This window comes from Hippopotamus amphibius, chromosome 12 (assembly GCF_030028045.1).
Source record: "Hippopotamus amphibius kiboko isolate mHipAmp2 chromosome 12, mHipAmp2.hap2, whole genome shotgun sequence".
In the NCBI taxonomy this organism is placed as follows: Eukaryota; Metazoa; Chordata; class Mammalia; order Artiodactyla; family Hippopotamidae; genus Hippopotamus; species Hippopotamus amphibius.
This window is the reverse complement of record NC_080197.1, coordinates 99,379,617-99,406,423: the sequence shown is the minus strand read 5'-3', so window position 1 is coordinate 99,406,423 and position 26,807 is coordinate 99,379,617. Positions and strand designations below refer to the sequence as shown.

General features: G+C 44.0%; 1 protein-coding gene across 6 annotated transcripts; it reads left to right on the top strand.

Annotated features, from left to right (window-relative positions):
- Positions 1-327: 327 nt before the first annotated feature.
- On the top strand, positions 328-26,807 carry NEMP1 (nuclear envelope integral membrane protein 1). Of its 6 annotated transcripts, none has more exons than XM_057700918.1 (13): positions 328-456; positions 2,245-2,511; positions 2,738-2,854; positions 4,366-5,563; positions 7,495-7,738; positions 15,169-15,293; positions 16,443-16,662; positions 18,009-18,081; positions 19,140-19,233; positions 19,714-19,828; positions 20,538-20,763; positions 21,551-21,724; positions 22,354-26,807. In XM_057700918.1, the coding sequence occupies exons 6-13, from the start codon at positions 15,192-15,194 to the stop codon at positions 22,532-22,534; spliced, it is 1,185 nt and encodes a 394-aa protein (XP_057556901.1). In that variant the 5' UTR covers positions 328-456; positions 2,245-2,511; positions 2,738-2,854; positions 4,366-5,563; positions 7,495-7,738; positions 15,169-15,191; the 3' UTR covers positions 22,535-26,807. The 6 variants fall into 6 exon arrangements, with proteins under 6 accessions (XP_057556901.1, XP_057556902.1, XP_057556900.1 ...); XM_057700919.1 differs by lacking the exon at positions 328-456 and adding an exon at positions 468-530; XM_057700917.1 differs by lacking the exon at positions 328-456 and adding an exon at positions 1,792-2,100.

Here is a 26,807-nt window from a genome sequence, read left to right as displayed (position 1 = left end):
GGCTGCGCTCGCCGCCTCTCCGCGCCTCCGCCCCCGCAGGACGCACGGGGAGCGAGGCCCGGCGCAGCGCTGGCTGCCGGGCGGGCGGAGGGCGTGGGCCGCGCCGGGGGCGGGGGCCGGGGGCGGGGGGCGGGCGCCCGGGCCTCTCCGCCGGCCGTGGCGACGCCGCGGCGGAGAGCAGGGAGGCGGGGCCTGGGGGGGGGTGGAGCGGGAGGCGGGGGCGGGGCCCTGGAGCCGGGGCGCCGAGTTGGGGACCGAGGGGACCGAGGCCCGGCCGTGGCAGGCGGGCTTGGGGAGCCGGCAGGCGGGGCGAGGTCGCTCCGTGCCGCCCACGCCGGATGCACAGCCGGCCTTCTCCGCGCCCACGCACCCACGTGAGCGCCCAGCCGGCGACATTCTTACTCCCACGCCCCCTTCCCCTCCGAGCGGAGAACGGAGTTTCACAACCACGCACAGGTACACAAAGACACGGAGAGGCGCACGGACGCCTGCTGCCCACGCTCGGGCCTGGCGCTGCTGGACTCGTGAACGTGAGGAGTGAGCCGGGGAAAGTTGGTGGAGACTCGGGGTGCGCGGCTCCTTTCGCGCGTGCATCCCACTCCCATAAGTGTGCACCGGGGGCAGGCCCGTGAGCGCGGGGCTCTGCAGGAATCTCTTACATATCCTCGAGCTCTTCCCCAGCCCCAAAAGGAGTTACTTGAAGAGGCCGTTCTCGGAAACCCAGGCGTCCTTGCGTCCCTGCCTTGAGTCCACGTCGAAGTTTGGGGAACGGGAATGGGCGGGGCTTGCTAGAAGATACCACTTAGACGCGCGGCGATTAGTCGCGTCGAGGCGGCGGTGGGAGGGGTCCCCCGCCCATCTCTACTCTGCGCGCCCTGTCTGCTGAGGATGGGGACCTGCTGCTGGGGAATTGTGTGGCAACCTCGGGAGAGGGACGATACCCTTCCCGGGGTCGTCCATCAGGGCACTTCGCCCGCCAGAGTCCAGTGGACGCTGGGCAGGAGACCGGGTGCCTTCAGCGTGGCTCCCTGCAGAGGAGTAGGAGGGAGGAGCTTCTTCAAGGAGCCGAGCCCCTCTCCGCACCCCTCCTCCCGCTTTGTTTCTCCCAGCCCCATCTGCTTCCCATTACACTCCCGCCCACGGCTGGGAGGGCGGGCGGGCGGGGGCTCTGAGCGCCTGGCCCGGCGGTTCTAGGCCCCGAGGAAATGAAGGGCGGGGGCCGGGAAGCGAGCGGACCGGCCCGGAGCAAGGTTCCCCCTAGTTCGAAGCCCCAGCCCCACCCGCCGTTCCGCACTTCTGAGTGGCCCGGCCCGGCCAGGCCAGGAGTGGGCGGCGTGGGCCAGGGCTGGTTCTACATTCCGGCCTGGCGAGGGGACCTTTCGGCCTCCGGTGGGGCCGGAGAGGAGGGGGGCGTCACTGGGGGGGATTTCTGTAGCCAAGATGCTCTCCCCCGTTCCATTAAGCCGCCAACACGGCGGTGGCCAGCGACAGGAGCGGGCCGAGTCCCCTGTCCCGCGCCTGGAGGGTGCGGCTACACGGGGTCCCTCTGGGGGCCCTCCCCGACCCCTCGTAAGTGTGGGGGCGCCCCACGGCCCCCGGGGGTTATTTTAGAGCCCGCGCTGCCAGCGGCTGGCCCCGGGTTTCCACGTGCCTCCTCCCTCCCTCGGCCCACGCTCCCCGTGACGCACATCCTCCGCCCCCGCAGCCTCTGCGCGAGGCGCCCCCCTCCCTCCCACCGCCCCGCCCCCCCCGGGGCGGCGCTGCGCCCCCGGATCCGGAGGGAGACGCCGGTCCTGCCGGGGAAGCGGGCGGAACGGGGCGTGAAGCGGAGGGGCGGGAACCCCCTGGGCGCCTGGCGCTTGGGTCCCGGCTCGGGGAGGAGGCCGTGAAGGAGCGCATTCCGGGGCCTCGGCTCGGCGGCCCGGGGCCGGGCCGGGCTGGGCCGGGGCGGGGAGCGCGGAGCAGAAGCCGGCGCCCTGGCGGCCCCCTCCCCTGGGGGTCAGAGGGACTCTGTTTGGGTGCGAACGTGTGTTTGAGAGAGAAACTCCCGAGTGTCTGAATCCTTGTTTCTCAGGGTTGTCGTGAGGTTCAAGTGAGAGGGTGCGTATGAAAACTCTGTAAATTGTGAAATGCTAGGAAGCACGTTTAAAACGCTATTGCCAGTTTGTGCCTCTGTACCCTGAGGTTATGTAGTTCTGGTTTCTTCACATCTACCTGTGTGTCTGTGTCTCTGTCTCTCTCTAGGTTTGTGCGACCCTCTGTGTGGAGTTAAAAATATGTACGTTTAAAAAATCATTGGCTTGTCAAGCCCCGCCAGAGGCCCAGACGCCCCCGCAGCTGGAGCTGCTGAGATGTCTGTTCTTCGCTTCCCTCCCACTCCTACCACCTCCAACTCCCCTCCTACTCCCTTCCGTTCAGAACAAGGAATTTCCAGCCTTTAGCGAATGGAGAGAGGCACAAAGAGACCAAGACTATGAGAAACTACGGAAAAACAATAACGATAAGAGACAGGTGAGGGGAGGCTGACAAAAAGGGGGTGCGGCAAATTAAAAATCTTAATGTCTTCTCTTTTTCTTCTTGAGCCCCGTTCACCCCGGTGTGGCTCAAGCCCACTTGCCTACCTCACTCACGGGCTTACCCCCACCCCCCCACCCCGGTGTGCTCAGAGGCACACAGAGCTGAGCAGCGGAACCCGTTTAATCAAGGATTAGTTGAATGCTACACTGATCTCTTCCAGGAAGGGAAACGATCCTCAGTCCCAATTTTCCAAGAACAGAAAAAGATTGTGAAGAAAGTGAGTGGGAAGAGAAGTGAGGAAATTGCTTACCAGAAGGATTGTCATTCCTAGGCACGGGTAGGTTTTCATCTAGCAGATTGCACTACGCAACGACCCCGCACCCCAAGTTTTCAGCAGGCCAAACCCAGCTCATACAGCAAGATCTGGCTCAGATGTCAACTGCCTGGTCCCTCTCCTTCCTGTGCCTCCTCTAGACAGAGTTCATTCCTCCCCTGCGGTCAGTGGCCCGATGGCTCTTTGTACGCATTTCATTTATAGTTGCTCGTTTCACCTTTAGCCTGGGACCTCTCCTGATCTGGTATCTGGTGGGCCCTCTGAAATGAGTGAGTTGATGATGTTATTTCCAGGCCTGACCAGCTTTGAAAAGGGCAATTGACACAGATTTTACTCCAGAGGGGGCTGAACCTGGGCAGAACTGTTCAAGTGGAGATGGTTGTTTTCCATGTCTCCTTCCTTCTCAGAGTTTCCAGTGACTCTTACAAGTCTGCTCCTTGGCCTTCTAAAATGTCTACTAGTCTGGTAAATTAATTCATACCCAGGTGCTAAAGACAAAAGTCTGAAATCCTTACTGGTAACAGAAAAATATGAGTATAAAGTAATAATTCTCTCTTTACTCTTTCATTAACATGTTAGAGTAGTTGTCAGAGTATTGTCCTTCAATTTACTTATCTTACCAGAGGTGCTTCACCTCGCAAAGACAATCCTGACTTCTGCCTTTAAGGAACTCGTAGATTAGTTGGGGAGATAGACACAATTACAATGTAGTGCAATAATAGGGGTACACACTATGATAGAAGTATGGGGCGAGTGATACCTTCTGCTCAGGGTTGGGAGGGACAGGTTTAGACAGGCATCCAAAGGGGGTGACGGTGAAGCCTAGGATTTTGAAGTATAAATAGATTTCCAGGAAGAAGGGACAGTCAAGGCAGAGAGAGCAGAATTTAAATTTATATGAACGTATGAAACAGAACGATATGCTTGAGACTAGAAATTGTTCATTATTGCTGGATGGGCAGGAAGGTGTACAAGGCCATTGCATTAAAGATATTATATGTTGTATAACAAAGGGAGCCCAACTCGAGGATGGAAGATGCCTTAGAGGACTGGGGCGGGGAGGGTGGGGGGGACTCGAGGGGGGCGGGGAGTCAAGGAAGGGAGGGAATACGGGGATATGTGTATAAAAACAGATGATTGAACCTGGTGTACCCCCCAAAAAATAAAAAAAAATTAAAAATAAATAAATTTATTGTTGATGAAGTGCTCTTCAAAAAAAAAAAAAGATATTATAACCAGTGCTTCTCAAACTATAGTAAAGGACCAATTTTCAAAACAATTTCCAATCACTGTGGAGTCCATTACTCTATAAGATACACTAAAAGTGAATTATTAGGAGAAATAAAATTCCCATTTTTAGTAGATTCACTAAATATAAATTTTCTCTGTCAAGTTGCCATGAAAGTTTCTTTTTATGCCTACACAATTTATGAAATCGTTTTGTTGCAGATTGGTAACAAACTTTGAGTAGCACTGTTGTAGTTAAAATTTGTTTCTTTATGTCTATGTTTTAGGTCATATAAGGACCATGGACTTCATCAAGGAGATACCATGGAACCATAAAGACTTTTTAACACAGGAGTGACATGGTCCCATCTGCATTTAGAAGTACTGTGGAGGAAGGGTTTTGTGGCTGCAAAAACAGCAGGGAGGCCAACTTGAAGAAAACTAAGGTGGTCCAGGAAAGCGATGATGGCAAGGTGCTAGACTAAATCACTGGTGTAGGGTGGAGAGGAAAGGATAGATTCAAAGGATAGGCAGCAGGTAAAATCAATAGGACTTGACTGGCTAAAGGGTTGGGGGAAGAGTCTGGGGTGACTCTCAGGCTTCTAGCTTGGGTGAGTGTGTGGATGGAATGGAGCATCTTCATTAAACGTTCACCACCTGCAGTCTTTTTCCTAAATTAAGAAAGTTATGAAAAACAAAATTTTTCATATGTCATATGGCCGCAAAACCTAATGTGGGGACTTCCCTGGTGGCGCAGTGGTTCAGAATCCGCCTGCCAAGGCAGGGGACACAGGTTCGATCCCTGCTCCAGGAAGATCCCACATGCCAGGGAGCAACTAAGCCCTTGTGCCGCACTACTGAAGCCCAAGAGCCTAGAGCCCGAGGTCCGCAACGAGAAGCCACTGCAAGTGCTGCAAAGAAGAGTAGCCCCTGCTTGCTACAACTAGAGAAAGCCCGCACGCAGCAATAAAGACCCAACGCAGCCAAAAATAAATAAATTTGTAAAACAAACAAAAAAACCCCCCTAATGTGACCTTAACTTATTTTGTGGCAGACCTCCTAAACTTACATGAGGTTATTTATAGTTTCATTTATCCCACTTTCATTTATACCAATGTGAATATTCATATCTCTCATTGTAGAAATATTAATTTGTTTATGAGGTGCTATCCCAGACGCCATTGGAATTGCTGCTTTATATATTGTACATGTATAATATTACATTTCGAAAATCCAAGAAAAGTTCTGAAACACATTTACTCTCCAGATTTCCCGCCCCGTTTACTCATCATTCTTGGCCTGAGTTCTTCTGGCTCTTTGCATAAATCAGATCCACCTGCAGATAATGAATATTCATTGCAGTGTGTGCTATACACTGTGAAGATGATTCTCAGAGTGTTTTGAGCAGCGTCCTTATTATTAAAACAGGGCTAAAGGCTTCTTGAGTGACTACCTGGAAGTGACAGAACTCATTTGGATGATAAGGTATGATGTGTTTATAGACAGCCAGTCTCATTACTGTACAATTCATTTACGCATTTTAACAATTAGTGCTGGGAATTCCCTGGTGGTCCAGTCATTAGGACTCTGTGCTCTCACTGCTGGATCCCGGGGTTCAATCCCTGGTTGGGGAACTAAGATGGCACAAGCCACATGGTAGAGCCAAAAACAAAAAGACCCCAAAAAACCAAAACAAAAAACCAGCCAGTGGTCAGTGACCCTCTGGAATTAATTCCCCTGTTCTCTGGACTTTGTTCAAAACCAGAGAGCGAGCTCTGAATGCTGAGAATTTGGGACCTGGTAGAAAATGAAGTGTGTGTGTGTGTGTGTGTGGGGGGGGGGGGGGAGCTGTGGGTTGGTGTGGCTGTGGGTGGGTGTGTGGGTGTAAAAATTATTTTTTAAAACAGTTTTTGACTTCCTCAGAAAAATTGAGAAGATAGTACAGAGTTTTCAGGTACCCCACATCCAGTTTCCACTATTATCTTACATTCGTATGGTGCATTTGCCACTATTAATGAACCAGTGTTGTTGATACATTATTATTAACTAAAAGTCTATAGTTTATTCAGATTTCCTTAGTTTTTACTTAATTTTTTCTATTCCATGATTCCATACATGATCCCATATTACACTTGGTTTCATGTCTCCTTAGGCTCCTCTTGGCTGTTAGTTTCTTAGAGTTTCCTTGTTTATGACGACCATGAGGCCGTACTGGTTAGGTACTGTGTAAGTTGCCACGCTCTCTCTCTCCCTCTTTTTTTTTTCTGGCCGTGTGGCACGCAGCTTGCGGGGATCTTAGTTCCCCGACCGGGGACTGAACCCGTGCCCTCAGCAGGGGAAGCTCAGAGTTGTAACTGCTAGACCGGCAGGGAATTCCCTAGGTTGCCTCTTTATTTGAATTTTTTAAATGTTTACCTCATACTTAGATTAGTTTTAGGGATCTGGAGGAGAAAAACCACAGAAATATGATTTTCTTCACACAATATTAAGGGTACATTGTAGCAATGAGATTAATTACTGTTGACAGACCTTTTTAGGGCAGCCAGGGGAGTGTGTGGTGTACGTGTGAGAGACATAGGATGACCACTGCAGCAGAGGTGGCCTTGACTTTTTTTTTTTGGCACACGGACTTAGTTGCTCCGCGGCATGTGGGATCTTCCTGGAGCTGGGATCGAACCCGTGACCTCTGCATTGGCAGGCGGATCCTTAACCACTGCGCCACCTAGGAAGCCCTTGACTTTTCTTTCCGAAGATGAAATGTCTTCTCTTGCCCATGGCTCAGCCCCATTTTGGCTCTTAAAAAATCCCTTGAACAGCTGATTCACTTTGGTGTACCTCAAAAACTGGCACAAGAGTTTAAAACAATTATATTCCAATAAAGAGCTTAAAAAAAAAAATCCCTTGTTTTGAAAGCTTGAGCCTTCCCCAGCAGTTACCTCCTCCCCTGACTTTCCCCTTAACCCCCTAGGCTCCATCATCTCTAGTATTCCTACCCTCCACTATCAGAGCCTCTAAAAAATAGGATGGTTCAATTTCGACCAACATTTACTGACCCCCTGTTATGTGTTAGGCACTCTGCTAGGCCCTCCCTGTGTAATTCATTTAATGGGAAGCACCTGATGCATAGAACGAACTCAGGCTGTGGGTAAGGCTTGGGTTGGAACCACAGCCCAGCCCAACGAACTATGCAATCTTGGGCAGGTTCCTTTGCCTGTTTTAGTCTTGGCTTCTTCATAAATGAAGCTATTTATCTCACAGGATGTTGTGAGGAATAAAAAAGTTTCTCTTAATCCTCGCATGCATTTTGCTTCCAAAAAAAAAACTACCCTATGACTACATTTTTTAAACGTTCATGTTTATTCCTTATAAAACTGTCAACACAATTTTTTGTGTTATTTCCGTTTTAAATCATTTAGGACGTTGGAGGACACAGTCGTCTTACTTAAGTTTCCCACAACTTAAAGATCGTGGTGAGAAGAAAAGAAAGAAAAACGAAGGAATCTGAGACAGTTTCGATGGCAAGATCAAGTTTGCTTAAGAAGGCCTCGCCCATTCTGATTTTCTATTGGTTAAGCTTACCGTCAATCGCTGCAGTTGTAAATAAACTGGAGACGGAAGCATGTTGTTAAGGGGTGGGACCTTCCTGTCGCCCTTGCTAAGGTGAGACCCAGTTTTCTAATAGGCCGAAAGCCGCGTCTTTCCGCCCCCGCGCCTCAGTTGCTAAGAGGCGGGACTATAGGGTCCATGAAGGACTGGCTGACTTCGCTCGTCCAATTGGTTGGCAGGGGGCGTGTCTCGCAGCGGATAGGCTGCTGGCCCTGCCAGTTCCGGGTTAGTTGCCGGGGAGAGGCACGTGAGGAGGAGGCGGTGTGAGGCGAGCATGGCGGGAGGAATGAAAGTGGCGGTCTCGCCGGCAGTTGGTGCGGGTCCCTGGAGCTGGGGGGCCGGGGGCGGCGGGGCAGTGCGGCTGCTCCTGGTCCTCTCCGGCTGCTTGGTCTGCGGCTCAGGTACCGCCCGGGCAGCAGCTGCCGAGGGGGCGGGTGCCGAGGGTTATATTTAGAAAAGCGGGGAGTGTCCCCAGGGCGCGGGCCGTTATTCCGCGGAGCGGTGGGAGAAGCTGCATCCTTGGCGAATGGGCTCCGGCATGGAGGGGCCAGAGCCCTGGCGCGGCCCGCGGGGCCACCCAGCGTGGCGGGGGCGCTTGGAGCCCTTTGGGCGGAGGCGGGGAGGCCTGCGCTGGGAGGGAAGCGGGCCTGGGGGCTGCGACCTGCTGCAGGGGCCTCCTCGACGTTTTTGTTGAGAGGAAGGTGACCCGAGGACCGAGTGGGCCGGCAGAGCTGTCTCTGGGAAGGGAGCGTCCGGTTCATTCAGAAAATTAGCAGCATCTGAGCGTATGCTGTCGGGACTCAGGGCCCGGGTGGCTGAACAGATAATGACAGGTCCCTGAAGCGCAGTGATCTCTATCAGCATGTTATGCCCTTGTGAGGGCCTGGCCCCTACCGTCCCTATAGAACCGACCTGGAGCAGTTAAATTTTCGTTTCCAAAAAAAGATACAAACCTAGTCAGCATCGAGTAGCTGTCTTTTGGAAATGTACTCACTCAAGCAAACTTTCTTGATACCTGCTACTGCATCATTGGCTCTGGACTGGGGTGAATTGTTTTCCTTTTCCGCTCTAATTCAGAAGACCTAGAGTGTGTTTGTAAAAATCCCCCTTCTACCCTTGTTAAATGCACAACAGAAAGATAAGTGAAGTTTCCAAGCTTCCACTGGAGGGAGTTGAGACTCGTGGGGTTAAGGATAATCGTATCTTGTAAACACATATGCTCCTTCACCTCTTCCCAGTGTCTTGCTGTCACTTATGATTATCCTTAGCTGCAGCTTTAAGGTTGTCTCAGAATCCATAGAACTAGTTTCAGAGTGCAGCGTCCCTCTGAAACATTTTTTTTTTTAGGGAGAGGGGAGTAGGTGTCCAGGAAGTTACTTTTCCAGAGGCAGTGCCCAGAGTAACAGTTGAAGGGGAACATATGGTCTGAATGAACTTTGATCAGATGTTTAACCTTAGAGGCTATGTACTGTGGAGATGAAACAGAGTGTTTACACCAGATTGCTCCTTTGTAGTCAGTGCTCAATCACCAGTCTCAAAGTTTCTTTAATAAGGAGAGGAACGGGGACTGTTTGGCTTGGAGAAGGGTAAACTCAGGATACTTGTTCTTTGTGGCCTAGTAGATCATGTAGGTGGCAGCTACAAAGAGACAGTCATATAATAGAGTAGAACTTTCTAAAAGTGAGAGGTACCTAAAGAGAGAATGGAGTATTTCAAACGGCAGGGAGTTCTTTCTCACTGGAGGTTTTTGAGGAATTTGATTATAAAAATAATGTGAGTTTATTTTAGACTATTTGGCAAGTACAATTAAGTATAAAGAAGTAGAAAAAACACTGTTTATTCCATTCAGGGGCAGTCTGTTAAAGCACACTGTCTTCTGATCTTTTTCCACGTGTTTTCAATTAAAATGTTTTGTTCGAATTGATAATTCATCATATGTCTGTCAGCAATCCAGTTCTCTTCCCTGGAGGCCACCAGTTGTTACCAGAGATGGTTCTCTCATTTGGCTTTGTAGCATAAGCATTTTCCTATGTCATTTAAAATTCTTCATAAGTGTTATTTTTACTTTCATCCTATGGACAGATTTTTTTTTTTTGGGATAGATTCTCAGAAATGGATTTATTCAATCAAAAGCTCAAATATATTTAAGACCCTTGAAACACCTTGCTAAAATATTTTTTCTTGAAAGGTGTGCCACTATCAGCTGTATTTGCTTGTGACTCATACCCTTGCCAGCGGTGGATATTCCAGACGGAAACATCTTTGTTAATTTGATAGATTGAAAGTGGTATCTTAATTTACTTTGCATTTCTTGTATTATTTATGAGGAAGCATCTTTCAAATATTTGTTAGTTATTTAATTTTCTGTTTCGATTTTACATTTTTTGGAGTGTGTGTCTTTTGCTCTTAGCCTGTATTTATTGTGATTACTATTTATTGGGACTTTTGTGTACTTTTAAAATCAGTTGATGAACTTTTTAATATGTTAAAGATATATATTTTTATAATCTGTTTATTATTTAGAGCTTTAATTTGTTTGCTCCCCTTTATCTTTTTTTTAAATAAATTTATTTATTCATTTATTGGCTGTGTTGGGTCTTTGTTGCTACATATGGGCTTTCTCTAGTTGCGGAGAGCGGAGGCTGCTCTTCATTGTGGAGCACAGGCTCTAGGTGCACAGGCTTCAGTAGTCGCGGCACACAGGTTTAATAGTTGTGGTTCACAGCCTCTAGAGCACAGGTTCAGTACTTGCAGCACACGGGCTTAGTTGCTCCCCGACATCTGGGATCTTCCTGGACCAGGACTCGAACCCGTGTCCCCTGCATTGGGGGGCAGATTCTTAACCACTGTGCCACCAGAGAAGTCCTCATTTTACTTTTTAATCAGTGGTTAATGTTAGCATTTGGTGTGAGCTGAGTAGATAGGTAGATTTTATTTTCAAAATAAACAGTCAGCTGTCCCAGCATCCCATTGAATAATCTTTTGCTAAGCCCACTAATTTAAGATGCTAGTTTTCAAGGAGCATTTTAAGATGCTTTTAAGTATGAACTGGATTACCTCTTGACAGAAGTGAATAGAGGCTATTTAAGAATTAGAAGAGGTGGTTTTTCATGACTTTTTAGAGTCTTTTCTGGTCCTTGCATACTATAAATCATTTTCGTTACCTTCTGTCAGTAGATGTTAAGTGATCAGTGTTGTTGATTGATGAATATAAGTAAATATGAAGTTACTAACTTTTAAGTAGCTGGTTTATGGGTAAATATGATAAGTTGTGATTCACTAAATTCCAAGGAGGCATTTTCCAAGAAGAACTAGATCTTTGGGCTCAGAAGGCATTTTTTAAATGTTTAATTCATTCTGCTTTTTATCATGCTGGCTAACTCATTTTGGGGAGGGGAAGAAAAGAGTTGTATGTCCTTTTGCTATGGAAAGCACAAGATTGTAAGATGAGCATTTTGACAGCTTGTATAAGTTTAAGGTATCGGTTTAGTTCTGTTTTTTCTAACAATTTAAGCTATAGCTGGAGTGATGATGTTTCCACAGATTATCCTCTTAGGCTGATATGGTATATTTTCCCTCTCAGGAATTTCCAAAGATGTGGCTGGCCAAGGTGCTGATTTCTGTAGATGGTTGCTATTAGAGAGGTTTGTTTATTTATAGTGCTTTCCTTTGAATGATGTGGAACTTGGGAAAAGGGAGAACTAGGTTTAAGAAAATGTTGCTTGTTAAAGTGTTTATTATTTATTTATTTGGCATGCAGGATCTTAGTTCCCTGACCAGGATTAGAACCTGTGCCTCCTACAGTGGAAGCATAGGGAATTCCCCCCCAAAATGTTGCTTATTATAAAAGTTTTATTTCTTTAGGAAAATGACATTGAAGAATTTTAAAATTGGTTTAAAAACACTGATGTCTTTTCTTGGCATTAAGTTTTTCAAATCGTCTGTGCTATTGACATGTTATTTGTGTCTTACTACCCTCTTTATAATAATAATGGCTTGAAGAGATGTGTTATATTACTTGGTGCTATGGAAGAGAAGTAGTTAAAGTGTGACTCGTGGGTTTTTAAAAATTTATTTGTAAATACACTAGTTTTAAGCTTCACATAATCTTACTCTCTTAGTGTCTCCAGAAGAAAATAAACTCTGGACCCATATTTGCGAGTGGGTGTTCTTTCGGTATATTTGTGGCTTTGCTAGTGAAACAAATGTCAATAGGATTTCGGAAAGGTTTCATTTTATGAAAAATCCGCTTGGAGGAAATCTAAATTACTATTGAATTAAACCCTGGCGAGAAGCTGCTAGATGGGGTTCAGGACGTGCTGCTCCGAAGTATGGCACCTGGGCATAGTGAATATTTTAAGTTGAGGGAGTTTGAGAAGACAGCGGAAGCTGAAAAGTCACTCAGACCTCCCTCACTTTGCCCTTCTTCCTTGAAAAAGGCCATAAAATCCTCATGTGAGAGGTGCCCTCCCTATACGTGGAGGAAAGGAGCATCCTTATCTTTGAAGACAAAGCAGCACAAAGGAGAATCCTAATAAACAGGCCTTGCTCAGTTTCCCCCAGCTTATTACACTTACCTCATACTGAACCTATTATACTCCTCTGTGATTGTCTACTTTTCGTCAAACATAGCATAAAAGTAGGTGGGTCTGTTTCTTTGGGTCTTTATTTCCTTAAAGGCTTTCATGTCACATAAAACATTAAATAAATTTGTATGCTTTTCTCCTGTTAGTATATCTTTGTCAGTTTAATTTTCGGACCCAGCCAGGGACCCTAAGAAGGCCAAGGAAAATTTTTTCCTCTCCTGCAATATCGACTGAATTTTAAAATATTGAGGTATGATCCACATACCATAAAATCCACCCTTTCATTGGTTTTTAGTATACAGTTGACCCTTGAACGACACGGATTTGAATTGCATGGATCCACTTATACGTGGATTTTTATTTCCCATAAATACATACTACAGTACTACCTGATCTTTGGTTAGTTGAATCCACAGATGCGGAACTGTGGATCCAGAGGGCTGACTAAGGTTAAACACGCTGGTTTTTGACTGAGCAGTGAGGTGGCATCCCTAACCAAGGGTCAGCTGTATTCACAATGTTGTACAAGCATCACCACTAATTCCAGAATGTTTTCATTACTCCAAAATGAGACCCCACACCCCTTAGCAGTCACTCCCCATTCCCTTCTCCTCCCAGCCCCTGACAGCCACTAATCTGCTTCCTGTGGATTTGTTTATTCTGGACAGTTATATAAATGGAATCATTTAATATATGGCCTTTTTTTTGACTGGCTTTCATTCAGCATGATGTTTTTAAGGTTCGTGTTGTAGTATGTATCAGTACTTCTTTTTATGGCTGAATAATATTCCATTGTATGGATAATACCACATATTGCTTACCCATCAATCAGCTGATGGCCATTTGGGGGAGTTTCTACTTTTTTGGTTATTATAGATGTTGCTGCCGGGAACATTTGTGTACAGGTTTCTGTGTGAACATGTTTTCAGTTCTCTTGGGTGTGTACATAGGAGTGGAATTACTATATCATAATAACTGTGTTTTAGTTTTTGAGGAACTGCCGAGCTATTTTCCAGAGAGACTGCACCATTTTCTATCCCTACCAGCAATGTAGGAGGGTTCCAGTTTCTCCACACCCTTGCCAACACGTGGTTATTGTCCTCTTTTTGATTATAGCCCTTGTAATGAGTGTGAGGTGGTAATTCATTGTGGTTTTGACTTGCATTTCCATAATGGCTAATGATGTTGAACTCTTTTTCGTGGTGCTTGTTGGCAGTTTATCTTCTTTAGAGAAATGTCTATTCAGATCCTTTATGCATTCTAAAAATTGCGTTATTTCTCTTTTTATTGTTGAGTTGTAGTTGTTCATTCTATATTCTGGATACTAGACCCTTATCAGATATATGATTTGCAAACATTTTCTCCCACTTCGAGGGTCGTCTTTTTACTTTCTTGATAGTGGCCTTTGAAACACAAAAGTTTTAAATTTTTGAAACCATTTCTAATCCAAGGTCAAAAAAGTTTACACATCTGTTTTCTTCTAAGAGTTTTGTAGTTTTTGCTCTTAACATTTAGGTTTAAGGCCAAATTTAGGGCTTCCTTGGTGGCGCAGTGGTTAAGAATCCGCCTGCCAATGCAGGGGACATGGGTTCGATCCCTGGGCTGGGAAGATCCCACATGCCGCAGAGCAACTAAGCCCATGCGCCACAACTACTGAGCCTGTGCTCTAGAGCCTGCAAACCACAACTGTTGAGCCCACGTGCCAGAACTACTGAAGCCTTCGCTCCTAGAGCCCATGCTCTGCAACAAGAGAAGCCACCACAATGAGAAACCCATGCACCACAAGGAAGAGTAGCCCCTGCTCAGCACAACTGGAGAAAGCCTGCACACAGCAACAAAGACCCAACCCAGCCAATAAATAAATAAATAAATAAGACCAAATTTAACTTCAAAATTAGTCTTAGCTTCACTCTAAAACCATTTTGAACTGATGGATGTCATCGCCTTTTGTGTGTGTGTAAGTTTGGCTTTGTAAGGTTTGGTTGAGGTTTCTGTGTTTTGGGGTTTTGTTAGTTTATTTAAATCTACCCACCTGTATATTAAGAACCAAAGAGATAGCCAGGTTTCCTCTTAGAATAGCAGTTAATGAGTTGGTAAGTACAGTGTAGAGCAAAGCAGACGTTATTCAAATGTTTTGTGGTAAAGAAGGTGGCTTGTGCAAACTTGGGTGGGCAAATATGAGAGCGGTCACTTGTAAACTTTAAATTTGCTGAGATTGAACATTAATCCTGAGGGGAGATCTGTTTTGGAAAAATCAGAGAGACCACATATGTTCATTGGCTGCTCTTAAAACTTGAAACAAAATAGCTGGAAGAAAGCAACTTTGCAGTCTTTTACTATCTGCTTAAAGTACTCTAAATACAAAAAAAAATAAGTTGCTACTTCTGTTCATCCTACTCAGGAAAGGGATAGAGAAAATCACCAGATGGGGTTGCTTTAGCTATGCCTTTATAAGAGAAACAGGACCTGGGTGTGAATCTCAGTTTAGCTGTTTACTAGCTGTGTGACTTTGGACGAACTACTTAATCTTTCCTCAACATCAGTTTCCTCATTTGTAAAATGGAGATTATGAGAGTGTCCACTTCATAGCGTTGTTGGGAAGGTTAAATGAGACAGACAGCATATTGTCTGTCTTAATAAACACATAATAGTGGCTTTTATTATTACTTATCCTGGATTAGTGACTGTTTGTAATATTTAAATAATTACATTTGACAGAAATAAGACTCTGCCTTACTTCTTTTCTCACCTCAGCTTTCTTCTTTGTGTCTTAGTCGCTGATATTTTAACCCCAGCTTTAAGAAAGTGGTCCGTTTTAATTCTTTTTATGAAATGAGTTATAGTTTTTAACTTGTTCTGTTATTATACTTAATTGTTATTTTATTTCTTTGCATAAAGCTGGAATTGATTTAAACGTGGTCATGCTTCAGGAATCCAAAGTTTATTATATGAATACCAGTCAACAATCCTGTTATAAAAATGTGCTTATCCCAAAGTGGCATGATATATGGACACGGATACAGGTAATGATTTGGAGGCTCCTGGCGGGGCAGTTTCTGTGAATATCTGTCTGTCTGTGATTAGTGAGTACTTTGACACTTTCTTCCCTTCTCACATACAATTAAGAAATATATATATTTGTATGTATATATAACAACCTCGATAAGATTGTGATTATTCTTAATCTTATCAGTGTTTTCATCAGTAAAGTATATATGCCTACTTTGTGTTCCTCTCTGTTAAGTGACCTTCAATACTTGACCTGAGGTAAACATCCTTCCTCCTTTTCCCCAAGAGACTACTTTCTTCTCTTCCCCTCGCTCCTTTTACACACACACACACACACACACACACACCTCTTTCTTTTTAAAGGTCTTATGCCTTCTTTGGGCTGGAAACTTGCGTGCCTGTCAGGATGTAAACTCTTGCCTTGCTGCTCCTATTCTGTTTTGATTCTACAGGAGATATTGCATAAATGCCCTGAGCTGAAGCTTCCCCTTGATAGAATGACTTTGGTCTCATTTATTTCATAACACTGTTGAGCCACCTAGCAAACAAGAGTGTCTGGCTATAATGATTGAACAAAATGAGTCCTTTGGAAATATTTCTGTTGCTATAAGCATAGTTACTGATAAGGGCATTTGTTCACATCAGAAATGTAATGGTGGGCTTGTGGGTTTTTTTTTTAAAGTCTCTTATATCACTGTCTGATATAAAGATCATATTCCATCTGGGGCACATTATAACCAACATTTACCTATAATCAGTGATTTGTGACAAAGGGTTGAACTTCTCAGCCTGTCATTATGGGAAACATTTTTGGTGCTGTTTATGCCTGGCAATTTTCTTAATATCCTAGACTCTTGCTTTGTATGATCTCTCATAAATAGCTGTATTGGTAAGTCTTTTTTCCCCCTGTGTTCTGGCCTAAATAGTAGACTCAGATCATGTTAGCAATAAGACATTCTAACAGCTGCCTCTCTGTACCATGTGCAGTGTTATTTGCCCAGTTATCTTTTAGCTGCTGTATCTCTGCATTTCTCATAAGCCTGTGGAAAGCCGTGCCATTATTGATTTAGCTATTTACTCTAAAGTTTGTTTTTTTTAATTGTTTGTGAAGATTTTAAATTCCTACTTCCTCCTTTCTCATCCTGATTTTACTTATGTTACAGATCCGGGTAAATAGTTCCAAACTGGTCCGAGTCACCCAGGTGGAGAATGAGGAGAAGCTGAAGGAGCTAGAGCAGTTTAGTATCTGGAACTTTTTTTCCTCCTTTTTAAAAGAGAAATTGAATGACACCTATGTTAATGTGGGTCTATACAGCACAAAAACCTGCCTCAAAGTTGAGATTATAGAGGAAGACACCAAGTACAGTGTCATTGTGACCCGGAGTAAGTCTTACCTCTGTTTTTCTGATGGATTCTATGGTGAAAAGGGACTGAGCTTTGGAGGGTATAATTAGAGAGAAAAGTCAGCCCAAGACAGCTCCGTTGTGGTTCTGATTATAACCTGAATATGCCACTGCTGCAGACAGTTCAGAGAGCCTCCACCCCTCATAAAACCCTTTAGGCCTAGATTTGAGACTTCACCATAAGTCATTCTGAGTACTTCCTTACCTGGGATTGTGAAGACTTGCATTCCTAATACTTCCAGTGGCCCTGAGCTGATTTGTCTAGTATTCTTCAGCGTAAGATAGATGTATTCCTGTCTTCTGAGCACTTATAAACAAAGATAGATGTCTCGTAATGTACAGGCCTACATTTGAAGACATGAATGGTTAAACAATAAAAACTGGAGAAAGGTAGAACTGAATATTAATACCTCACAAGCAAAAGAATATATGTGGAACCATAAATAAATATGAAGATAACTGCAGTTTCAGGCTTATTCAGCGTAACTGGGAGTTCTCCCTTCTCTGATTTGTCTGAGAACGTTTCACAGAAGAGTGGGATCACTATCCTGTTGAATTCTCTATGGCTTTTGGTCCCTCCTTGGTAACTACTCTCTCAGGAGAGTAATGCTGTGAGTAGTAGAAATGTTCCTGGCTTTTGCTGCGGAATACGTCGTGCCCTTCTAACTGCCCTAGGTTGGTTGAACAGGACCAGCCTGTTGTGGGTGTTCCTTTTGCGTTTTCTGGTCCCTGTCATTCCTCTTCTGTTTGTGGGCCTCCCCTAGACTCAGAGCTCTTGGATGTGAAAGCTGTGGGAGTGACTGGTGTGCCAGCGAGGGGCCTCTGCTTGGGCCCCCTGAGAGCAGGCGTTTCCAACACAGTGCTTATGTAGTGGAGAGAAGTAGGTGGTGGTGGTGGTGGTGGTCGAGAGAAGCAGCCTGTTAGAGAACAACAGAGGGCCCTGGCCCGAGCCCTGGGCGGATCTGCTGAACCTGAGCCTGTGTGACATAAGGCTTGGAAACCAGAGTGGTGGGGACCTCTTGTGGGCGACTGTGTGAAGTGCTGATGGCACCATGGCTCCGTCCAAAGCAAGGCTTAGCTTCTTTTAGCCTTAGCGTAGGTAGCCAAAATAAAAATAAGCTCTTCAGGGAAGTACAGGTTAGACGGAGACCTAATTATACTTTCTCTTTGGAAGGGTGCCCAGGCTTTGTGTGGAATTTAAAATGCTGTTTAGGTGGGCTGTTTGCATTTGATTAGCTGACCAGCGATGCCAACGTTGCTTTTTATTCTATAATGCCTTAAATTGTTTGGCGCCCCTATTGAGCAGAAGTCTTTTATTTATTTCAGGATTTGACCCCAAACTCTTCTTCATTTTCCTCCTTGGACTTATGCTATTCTTTTGTGGAGACTTGCTGAGCAGGTAGGTTCCAAGGCTAGAGGGCAGGATGAGGAGGCTCAGACCTACCCTGCTTGACGTTTATCATAAAGATTTGAAGTGCTGCCGTTCCCGTTTCCAGGACCTTTACGGATGGCTAGGCCACTGCTTGCTTCATTAATTAAAAAGAAACTTTAATATGCGTTGTAATTATTATTCTTTCTTATTTTAAGATTGGCAATAATGAAATTCCCCTGTTAGGTTACCCATCATGTGTTGGATTTAGCCGCTATATCACTACCTTTTCCACCATTGGAAATGTTTATCCCTCATTTTTACAGGGCTCTGTGTTGATGAGTTTCATGCTGTTCAGAAATAAAGAAACAAATATCAACCACTTACTCATTTCCTGCCTTTAGGAACCTACTAGCTAAGTTAGGTGAAACAGACATGTACACGTATAATGAAAACATACAGATAACTAAACAAACATGGAACAAAAGTAGAATTAGTGTTAACTTTGTACACAAGGAGAATATTTGTGGAGTAGTGAATGAAAGCGTACCAGTTGAAGTTCAGCTAGAGTAAGGTTGGTGGAAGTTGTTCCTTATTTTGGGGATTCTGAGAGAAACTCAAAGTGAGGGAGGAATATCTGGTAGAAAGAACCTAGAAGAGTAGGAGCTCTCTGTTCTATGCCCTGTGTTTGGTTTATCCTTGTGGGTAATCAGTTCAGTTCTAGTTTCCTGTTTCCACTTGGGCAGTCTTCTTACCCCTTCCTTCTCCCCAAAGAAGCTGTGCAGTTCCCAGAAGAAAGATTCTCATTAAAAATTGGGTGGGGAGAGGTACTGGGGATGGGAGCGGGAGACTAAGCAGAGGTTTATTATTGGGATATATTTGAGGGGCCCTCATTGATACTAATCCTCATATCTGGCAGCAATTACATTGTACTAGTCTCTTCAGTTTTCTAATCTCAAGTTCTGGGCAAATGTCTGCTCTCAGCTTTTACCGTTTTTCTGTCTTCTGGCTGGGGTAGTTGTCTAGTTTGAACAATGCCATGTATGAAGAATACACATGTAGTCATGAAATGAATTTTCTCTCTGCAGAAGTCAAATCTTCTACTATTCCACTGGAATGAGTGTGGGAATCGTGGCCTCTTTACTAATCATCATTTTTATACTGTCCAAGTTTATGCCCAAGGTAAGTAACAGAATCCTCACATGCAGTTAGGATAAGCTTGAATAGTTGAAGGATTGTTTTCCTGGGTAATCTTACAGGACTGAAAATTTGCATTGATGGCTGACAAGTCAATGTCCTACTCCTTCTTGATTCAGAAAGGTACTTTTCCGTGATGAAACTTGGAGCCTGATTACTTACAATCTCTTCCTTTTTATTTGAAATCCTGTGTATAGTGTGTGTGGGGGGAGTATTAAAGTCTTCTTCCTGTTTGTTAATTACATAGATTATATAGCCAGGCTTTTAAGTTATTTAGCATCTCATTTTCCCAGTGTTCTTTGTAGACTGTACCATTTTAAATATAAAGGACATCTTTTTAAGAGATGTGTTTTGTGCATTTTTAGTAGGTTGAATTTTTTTTTTTTAAATCACAGTTCCATTTTAGTTTTTTTGTGTATGGAAAGCCCATTGTAACTTTTTGCTTTCACTTCTACTCTGTCTTAGAAAAGTCCCATTTACATCATCCTGGTAGGAGGCTGGTCCTTTTCCCTGTACCTCATTCAACTAGTTTTTAAAAATTTACAAGAGATCTGGAGGTGTTACTGGCAGTATCTTTTAAGTAAGTGTTATTGGTTTTGCTTTATTTTTTATATGTTTATAGGCTATTTTAGTTAATTTTATCATGAAAAGATTTTGCTTGCTTACAGCTTACAGGAGTTTAATAGTCTGTGCCATTTTATTAACTGTTAAGAATCATAGTTCTTTACTTATTTCTAACCCCTCTATAGTTGTTGCCATCTCTTAAATTAAGATGATGCTGCTAGGAAGACTTAAATTTGTTGGTGTTTATAAGTACATCTCTCTTTACACCGTAGGCATCTTTCTGAAAAGCTGTAAATTGACTTTATGAATATAATTATATTTTAAATACACTTGAGGACCTTAAGAAATAAAGGACTCTACAGTGAACCTTATCTATAAAGTGAGAATCCTTTGGTTATAAAGATAGTAAGCCATAATCTATCCTTTGAGAATGGATTAATCTGGATTTTCATATTTTAGGTTTTTTAAACAGACTATTTTAGAGTTGTTCAACATGCAGCTTTAATTCTCCATTTGAGAAATAAATTCAGGACAACAGAAAGGATGGAAACTTAAAGAGATTAATATATTTGGATGATGTAAAAAGTATGAATAATTGAGTAAAGATCTTACCCATTTTCCTGGCTCAGTAGGTGCTACATAGTGAATTTACTGCTACTCCCCACACAGGTCATTTTTACCAATTGTAGATAAAAAGGAATGTCTTCTGATAACTCTTCTCATAGGCTATGTCCTCGCAGTTGGATTCATGAGTTTTGCAGTCTGTTACAAGTACGGGCCCTTGGAGAATGAACGAAGTATCAACCTACTGACCTGGACCTTGCAGCTGATGGGCCTGTGTTTCATGTATTCCGGTGTCCAGATACCACACATCGCCCTTTCCATTATCATCGTTGCCCTGTGTACCAAGAACCTGGAGTACCCTATTCACTGGCTGTACATCACCTACAGGTGACTGAAAGGCATTGTAGCTTTGTACTGAAACGTGCAGTATGGGATGCAGTTGCGGCAAAAGGAGACAGAGGTGTTGACCTGGGAGCCTCTTTGTTAATGAAAATTTATTGTATTATGCTTTGCTTTTGTTTCTTTCAAGTCTTTTTAGATTCTCTGTAGGCATTTTATAGAACTTATACATTCTAGTCATTTTATATATAAAATAAAAACATCTAGTGAAGTGTCATGTGTTCCTGTTACCACTAGGTGGTGCAAAGTATATCACTTTTATACCACATGCCTCAGGTCACCTGGTTTCAGATTATTTCACATTGACTTTCAGATTGCTCTGGGAGTCCTCGTCTTAGTTTAAGATGTAATTCAAAGCATGTTGTCACTTTGCATGGTGACTGTGGAATGGTCATAGGTTCTGAGATTATCAATGGCTGTTCTTTCTATTACAGATAGTCAAAGTAATGCCTTCTGTTCTGGGGGACCCAAGTTAATGGACCACAATCTTATGCCATCATTTCTTGTGATTTTTCCACTTATTGGGAAATAAATATTTTGTCTGTTACTTATTGGAAAATAAGCGAACTTATTCACATTCTACTCTAACTTGTCACTCATGGTCTAATGTGCCAAGGTACATTATAACTGAAGGTGTCTGTAGAAGAAAGGTGGGAGCAGTGACTCTTAATGTTCAGGCTCTCTGCTGTATGCTTGACCCACTGAAGGGAGTTGGAGGTAAGGCTGGATGTAGATTACTGATTAATCATTCATGATGTTATTTTGGTGAGCACAGAAAGATGTGTAAGGCAACAGAAAAGACTGTCCCCCCTCGTCTTCTGACAGAAGAAGAATATCGGATACAAGGAGAGGTGGAGACCCGAAAGGCTTTAGAGAAGCTTAGAGAATACTGCAACAGTCCAGACTGCTCGGCTTGGAAGACTGTTTCTCGAATCCAGTCTCCAAAGAGGTAAATAAACTGTTGACCAGAAGTGCCAAGCATCTGTTAGGATAATTGTGACCTTGAGTTATAGCAGAGATTATACTTCTGTAATCAGTTTGTATTTGCGCCTTTGTTTTCCTGTTCATCTAGGAGTAGTCAAGAGAAAGGTACGTATATCATATGTTAAGCAGTAGCCTATTTTCTAATTCCTCAAGGAACTATTTAACTCTAGCTTTGATTGTAGTATTGAGATGAGAAGATTTTAATACCGTATTAAGTTTCCTCTCTGATAGTTTTGCATTGCTTTCTGTGTGGTTTTTTAAATATTTTTTTTTATGAGGGGGGATCCTTTTTATTTGGAAACATATGAAGCTTCAATTTAGAATCCTGATGACATAAAGTTTATAGGGCCATAAACACAAATAAACGTGTAATGCCCTCAATGTTATCAGGATTATGGATGAGTAAAGGAACTTTAGCACTTTCATAACTAAAAAGGGTAACTAAAAGTCCATAACTAAAAGTGCTTATTAAGCAGGATGGGGTTGCAGGGGATGTTGGCCTATGATCCCCGCTTTCCTTTTCTTCCGTTCTTATTTTGAAAGAAAGCAGGACAGAAGGCAAGTTCCTAATGAGTATTATCTTCTCTTTTCCAGATTTGCTGACTTCGTGGAAGGTTCTTTCCACCTCACACCAAATGAGGTTTCTGTCCATGAGCAGGAGTATGGGTTAGGGAGCATTACTGACCAGGATGAACTCGATGAAGAAACATCCTCTGAGGAGGACTCGGATTCTCAGTACCCCCATCTCACACAGCAGAACAACTTCCTGACTTAGGTGGTCATCAGTTATTGTTCTGTGGATTGGCTTGGTACCTTTATGGTCCAGGTTGCATGTGTTGTGCAATTACTTCTCAAATCTTTGAAGTAGGGTGGGGTAGTGCCGAAATTCTCCCACTGAAATTAGAGGCCTGAGTCGACCTCCCTCTGGAAGTGATCTTGGTGGTCTTTTTGGGGTCCTGAGGAAGCAGAGTGGATAAAGTAGTGACTGCTTCCCAAGGCATCCCATTGGTTAAGTTCTCGGCCCACCTTTATATTTCTGAAGACACTGGATTGCCACAGCTAGCAGGGCATTCCAGCTCCTCTTTGAAAGTTGATTCGATCGTGGCATTTCAGACTCGGAAGTGATAACTGTTGTATGTGAAGTAATGCTTTCAGACTATAGGCAGCATCTTCCAGAGACAAATCCACAAATCTGAGCCTCTTTTACTTCTGCTTTTGTTTCAGTGACTTTAGCATAATCCTTGTTTTAACTGTTTTAAGAGGAAAATAGATTATTATTTGTCTTGTTTTCTAAATGAATACGTTAAAAAAAACCTGACCAACTCATGTTCCAGAGCCAGCAAGTGCCCCAGAGTGACCAGCCGCACAGGCCCTACATATTTATTCACATGGATTCTCCATTAAAGCCCTTGGAGTGTCGTGCTGAGCCCTGGGTTAGTTCTCACACCCGTGATATTCTACGTCCTGCTTACTTTTAGGAACATGCCTGCAGGCCCCTCTGTAAGATGAGGTCTGCTGGGATTTTTATGATACTTAACTTTCAGTTCTATTTTAAAAATAGGTTTGCATGCTTCCCTTCTAATTCCTCTTTGCCCCCTGTGCCTTTCAGGAAGGGTCTATTCCTTCACCTCTGAAGTATGTACATTTCAGTTTGTTTCATTTCTTATATTCTCTTACTTTTGGTTTATAGCATTATTACTGCTAGTTAGGAGAAGTGATCTTATTTAGGAAATGTAAATGCTTTTTACAGGTTCTCCATTTTTCTTGTCAGTGGGTCACGTATCTTTGAATTGCTGTGGGATCAATAAACTGTCTCCTTTTCCTTTTCCTTCCGTTGTCTACCCATCTGCTTATTCTTTTCAGCCTTTCCTTACCACCTCTCCCCCTGCCCGCAGGAAGTCTGGCTAATTTGTGAGCCCTGAAATTATCTATGAAGGCTCTTGATACAACATACATGTTGTAGCTATGTGGCTGCCCCAGTTTGCATTGACAGCAGATAGACCTCCAGATAACCCTTATGCCTCTGGGTGCTTGTTCAGCCATCAGGATTAGATGCACTTTTCTATGAATTTATTGTGCTTATTTGCAGTTCCATTTCTGACCAGAGATTCATGCTGCCTCTTATTACAGTGGCATTGGTGTCACATTCTTTTGCCATTGGAAAGTACCCTTATAAACCAGCAGTGCCATTTATGAGGGAGCAAATTCCCAAGTCTCTTGTCATTCTCTTGGTTCTGTCTTTGTGATCTTCACCCTCGTCCCTTGGAAAAAGCTGTAATTACTTTAGCCAGGAAGATAGACACTGATGGCAGGAGCACAGCATTGGACTGACTGGCTTACCATGATCATGGGGAAGGCAGATGATTTTTTAAAAAGCTGTAATGACTCCTTCAGACCAGCCATTTAACAGATAAGTTTGAAAGGCTCTGGCCTCCATTACTGACTTCCAGAATGTCAGCTCTGAGACTCCCCTCCAGGTGGCCAGTTGATTACTTTCTGCCAGTGTTTCCCACAGCTTTAAACTGTCCTAAAGTGACAACTACCTCCATTGGCAGCAAATAGATACATAGCAGAAAGTGAAAAATAAGCAGTATTTGGACAGATGCCATGGGTTAAAGTTATTTTATATTAGGAAACCTTTCTACTTTTGTGCATTATGTACATGGTGACACTTTATCCCTCTGCAAAAAACTGTTAAGGCCTCTGAAATTTACTATTTTTTGCCTCATTTATAGAAATCAAGGCAGCATATTTGAGCATAAGTTTATTTGAAAAAATAATTCGGCTGTACAAGGGGTCTCAGGATTCCCTGGAGACTTTGGTGCCTTCCCCACGTTGCTACTTAGGGACATGGTCGCGTGCCTCCAGGGTGACTTTTCCTGACTCATGTCTTTCTTTCCGTGAGAAAGCATGGTGACGTAGAGAAAGATTCTCATCTTTTCTGTTCAGTAAACTCCTTGTGATATACAGTTTCCACCTCAGGATGAGTTTCTCTCACTGTGTCTGGAATTCGGGGTGAGTAAAATCAAACTGGGTTCCTCCCCCCGTCTGGCAGCTGGAGAGCTGAGCTGTAGGCAGCATCAACGCCAGCGGGTCCGACAGCGTGCGCGCTGCTCTCAGGCAGTGGAGGACGGCGCCTCTGGTGTGCTGTGTGTCCTTGCTCTGCCTTCCTGTGTGGCTTTGCCCCAGATGCTTCAGAGCCTCTGTGTGCCCGGAGAGGGCTTGACCCCGTAAACCTTCTTCAGGAGCTGCTCTTCCCTCTTGGCCGCTTAGTCTGCTGGCTCAGTCACTGCTTGCAACCCCCATTTCATGTCCTTTGGCAGGGACAGCTCTTGCAGTTTCAGCATAGTCTCATCTCTCAAATCGATCTCATCAAGAAGGATTGAAGGGATCACTGTGAGTGAGCTGGACGTTGGAGCCACGTCTGCTGCCACGTCAGCGTCTCGTTCGGCACACATCAAGCTGTAAATGAGCCCTAGGGCTCGGGGTCTCAGCATCTGAAATCTGTTGCCTCTAATGGGTCTGACCAGGTTGTGTAGAGCGTGACTCCCGTTAATGGAAATACAAGAGCCAACTGGCCTAAAGCCACGTCCCTTTCCCTTTCTCACGTGGATTACTTTCCTCAGCCCAGTGGAGCCAATGTCTGATAATCAACCCAGGAACATCTAGCACCTTTGATCTCTTCTGATAAGCACTTCCTGTCAGCCACCTCATCCCACCGAAGCTAGTTTATCTCTCCCCCGAAAGTCATGACTTTTATGTTGGTTACAGGATTCTGCTGATGATAGACTTTGGGTCCCAGTGTTCCATTTTGTGCTAATACCTCCCATTCTAGGGCCTAGCCCTCTCTTCCCTGACTGTGTTCCCTTCAACCCAATCCCCACTTCCCATGTACGACAGAGATTGGATGAATGAAAGCACCCAGATAGTCCAGATAGTCCCCCCAGGCCCTGATATCCATAAAAGGCTTGGGAATGGATTATGCAACTGCCCTCAATCGTTTTGTTGTTCCAGGAAAAAAAGACGGGCTCAGATGGATGCCTACGTAAAAATGGTTCCTAGCTGTGTACTCATAACTTTTCTCTGAATTGAGTAGTGAAAGTTGAAGTAGGAGGAAAGGAAATTAAATGTCCTTCTAGTATTCTTTTGGACTCAGGTCTGACATATGAGATAATAACCTATATTGAAATGCCAAGAATTTTATCTCAACCAAGGAGAGGACAGTTTGACAGATTTATTATGCCTTCATGTTACATAGTCACTGAAACCAAGTAATAAACATAAAATAGCCATTGCACGAGGCAAATGCACCTAAAACCTTTTGTTTATGTTTTGATGTAGCAGAAATCGATCATTATTTTTTTAGGGAAACCTATGCAATTGCGGTGTTCCAGTGGTGTTTCTTGGTAACTTAGCTTATGGATTCGGTTGCTGTTGAGTTGGATTCGAGACAGTTATTACCTTGAAAGGGAGTTTGGTGCCTTATGTGATGAGAGCCAGAGCCTGCTGGGAATAAACAAAGCAGAGTCACGCCACTGTCGATGCCCAGCTTTAGTGGGGAGGGGATGGCACACAGAATCCCCGGATTTGGGGCTTTTGGCTCCCACACCCCCCGCCCGTGTGTGTGGTCTTCCTTTTCACACTCTTGACAGTAACTTGAAAATGGTGAAACCACCTTCTCCGAAATTTTCTACAGCGTGGACAACATTAGCATAGTAGATAGCTCATAATGTGAGTGTCAGAACTTGTCACAGCCTGCAATTGCCTCGGTTTATTAAGTTTCTAGAAGTGATGGTGAAACAGGGAGTTACTGGGTAAGTTTTAGCCAGTGGGTAATGCCTTAGTGTTATTTTAAAAGATTCGTCATTTATGTTTAAAATAAGTGTTCGTGAATGTTTGAAAGGAACAAAATAATCAGGGATGACTCTTTGCCATGGGTCTCATTTTCTCTCTTTTTCTGTAAGAAAAAATAATGATGTCATATATTTTTTCATTTTTATTGTACAAGTTTGTAAGTAATCCCAATTTTAATAAAGTTTTATAGACTA

Excerpts from the sequence above, each read along its gene's own strand:
- NEMP1 (XM_057700914.1), top strand. The coding sequence starts at position 7,959 with ATGGCGGGAGGAATGAAAGTGGCGGTCTCGCCGGCAGTTGGTGCGGGT. Across the intron at positions 18,082-19,139 it reads TGTGGAGACTTGCTGAGCAG|AAGTCAAATCTTCTACTATT; the intron begins GTAGGTTCCAAG and ends TTCTCTCTGCAG. Across the intron at positions 20,764-21,550 it reads TGGCTGTACATCACCTACAG|AAAGATGTGTAAGGCAACAG; the intron begins GTGACTGAAAGG and ends TGGTGAGCACAG.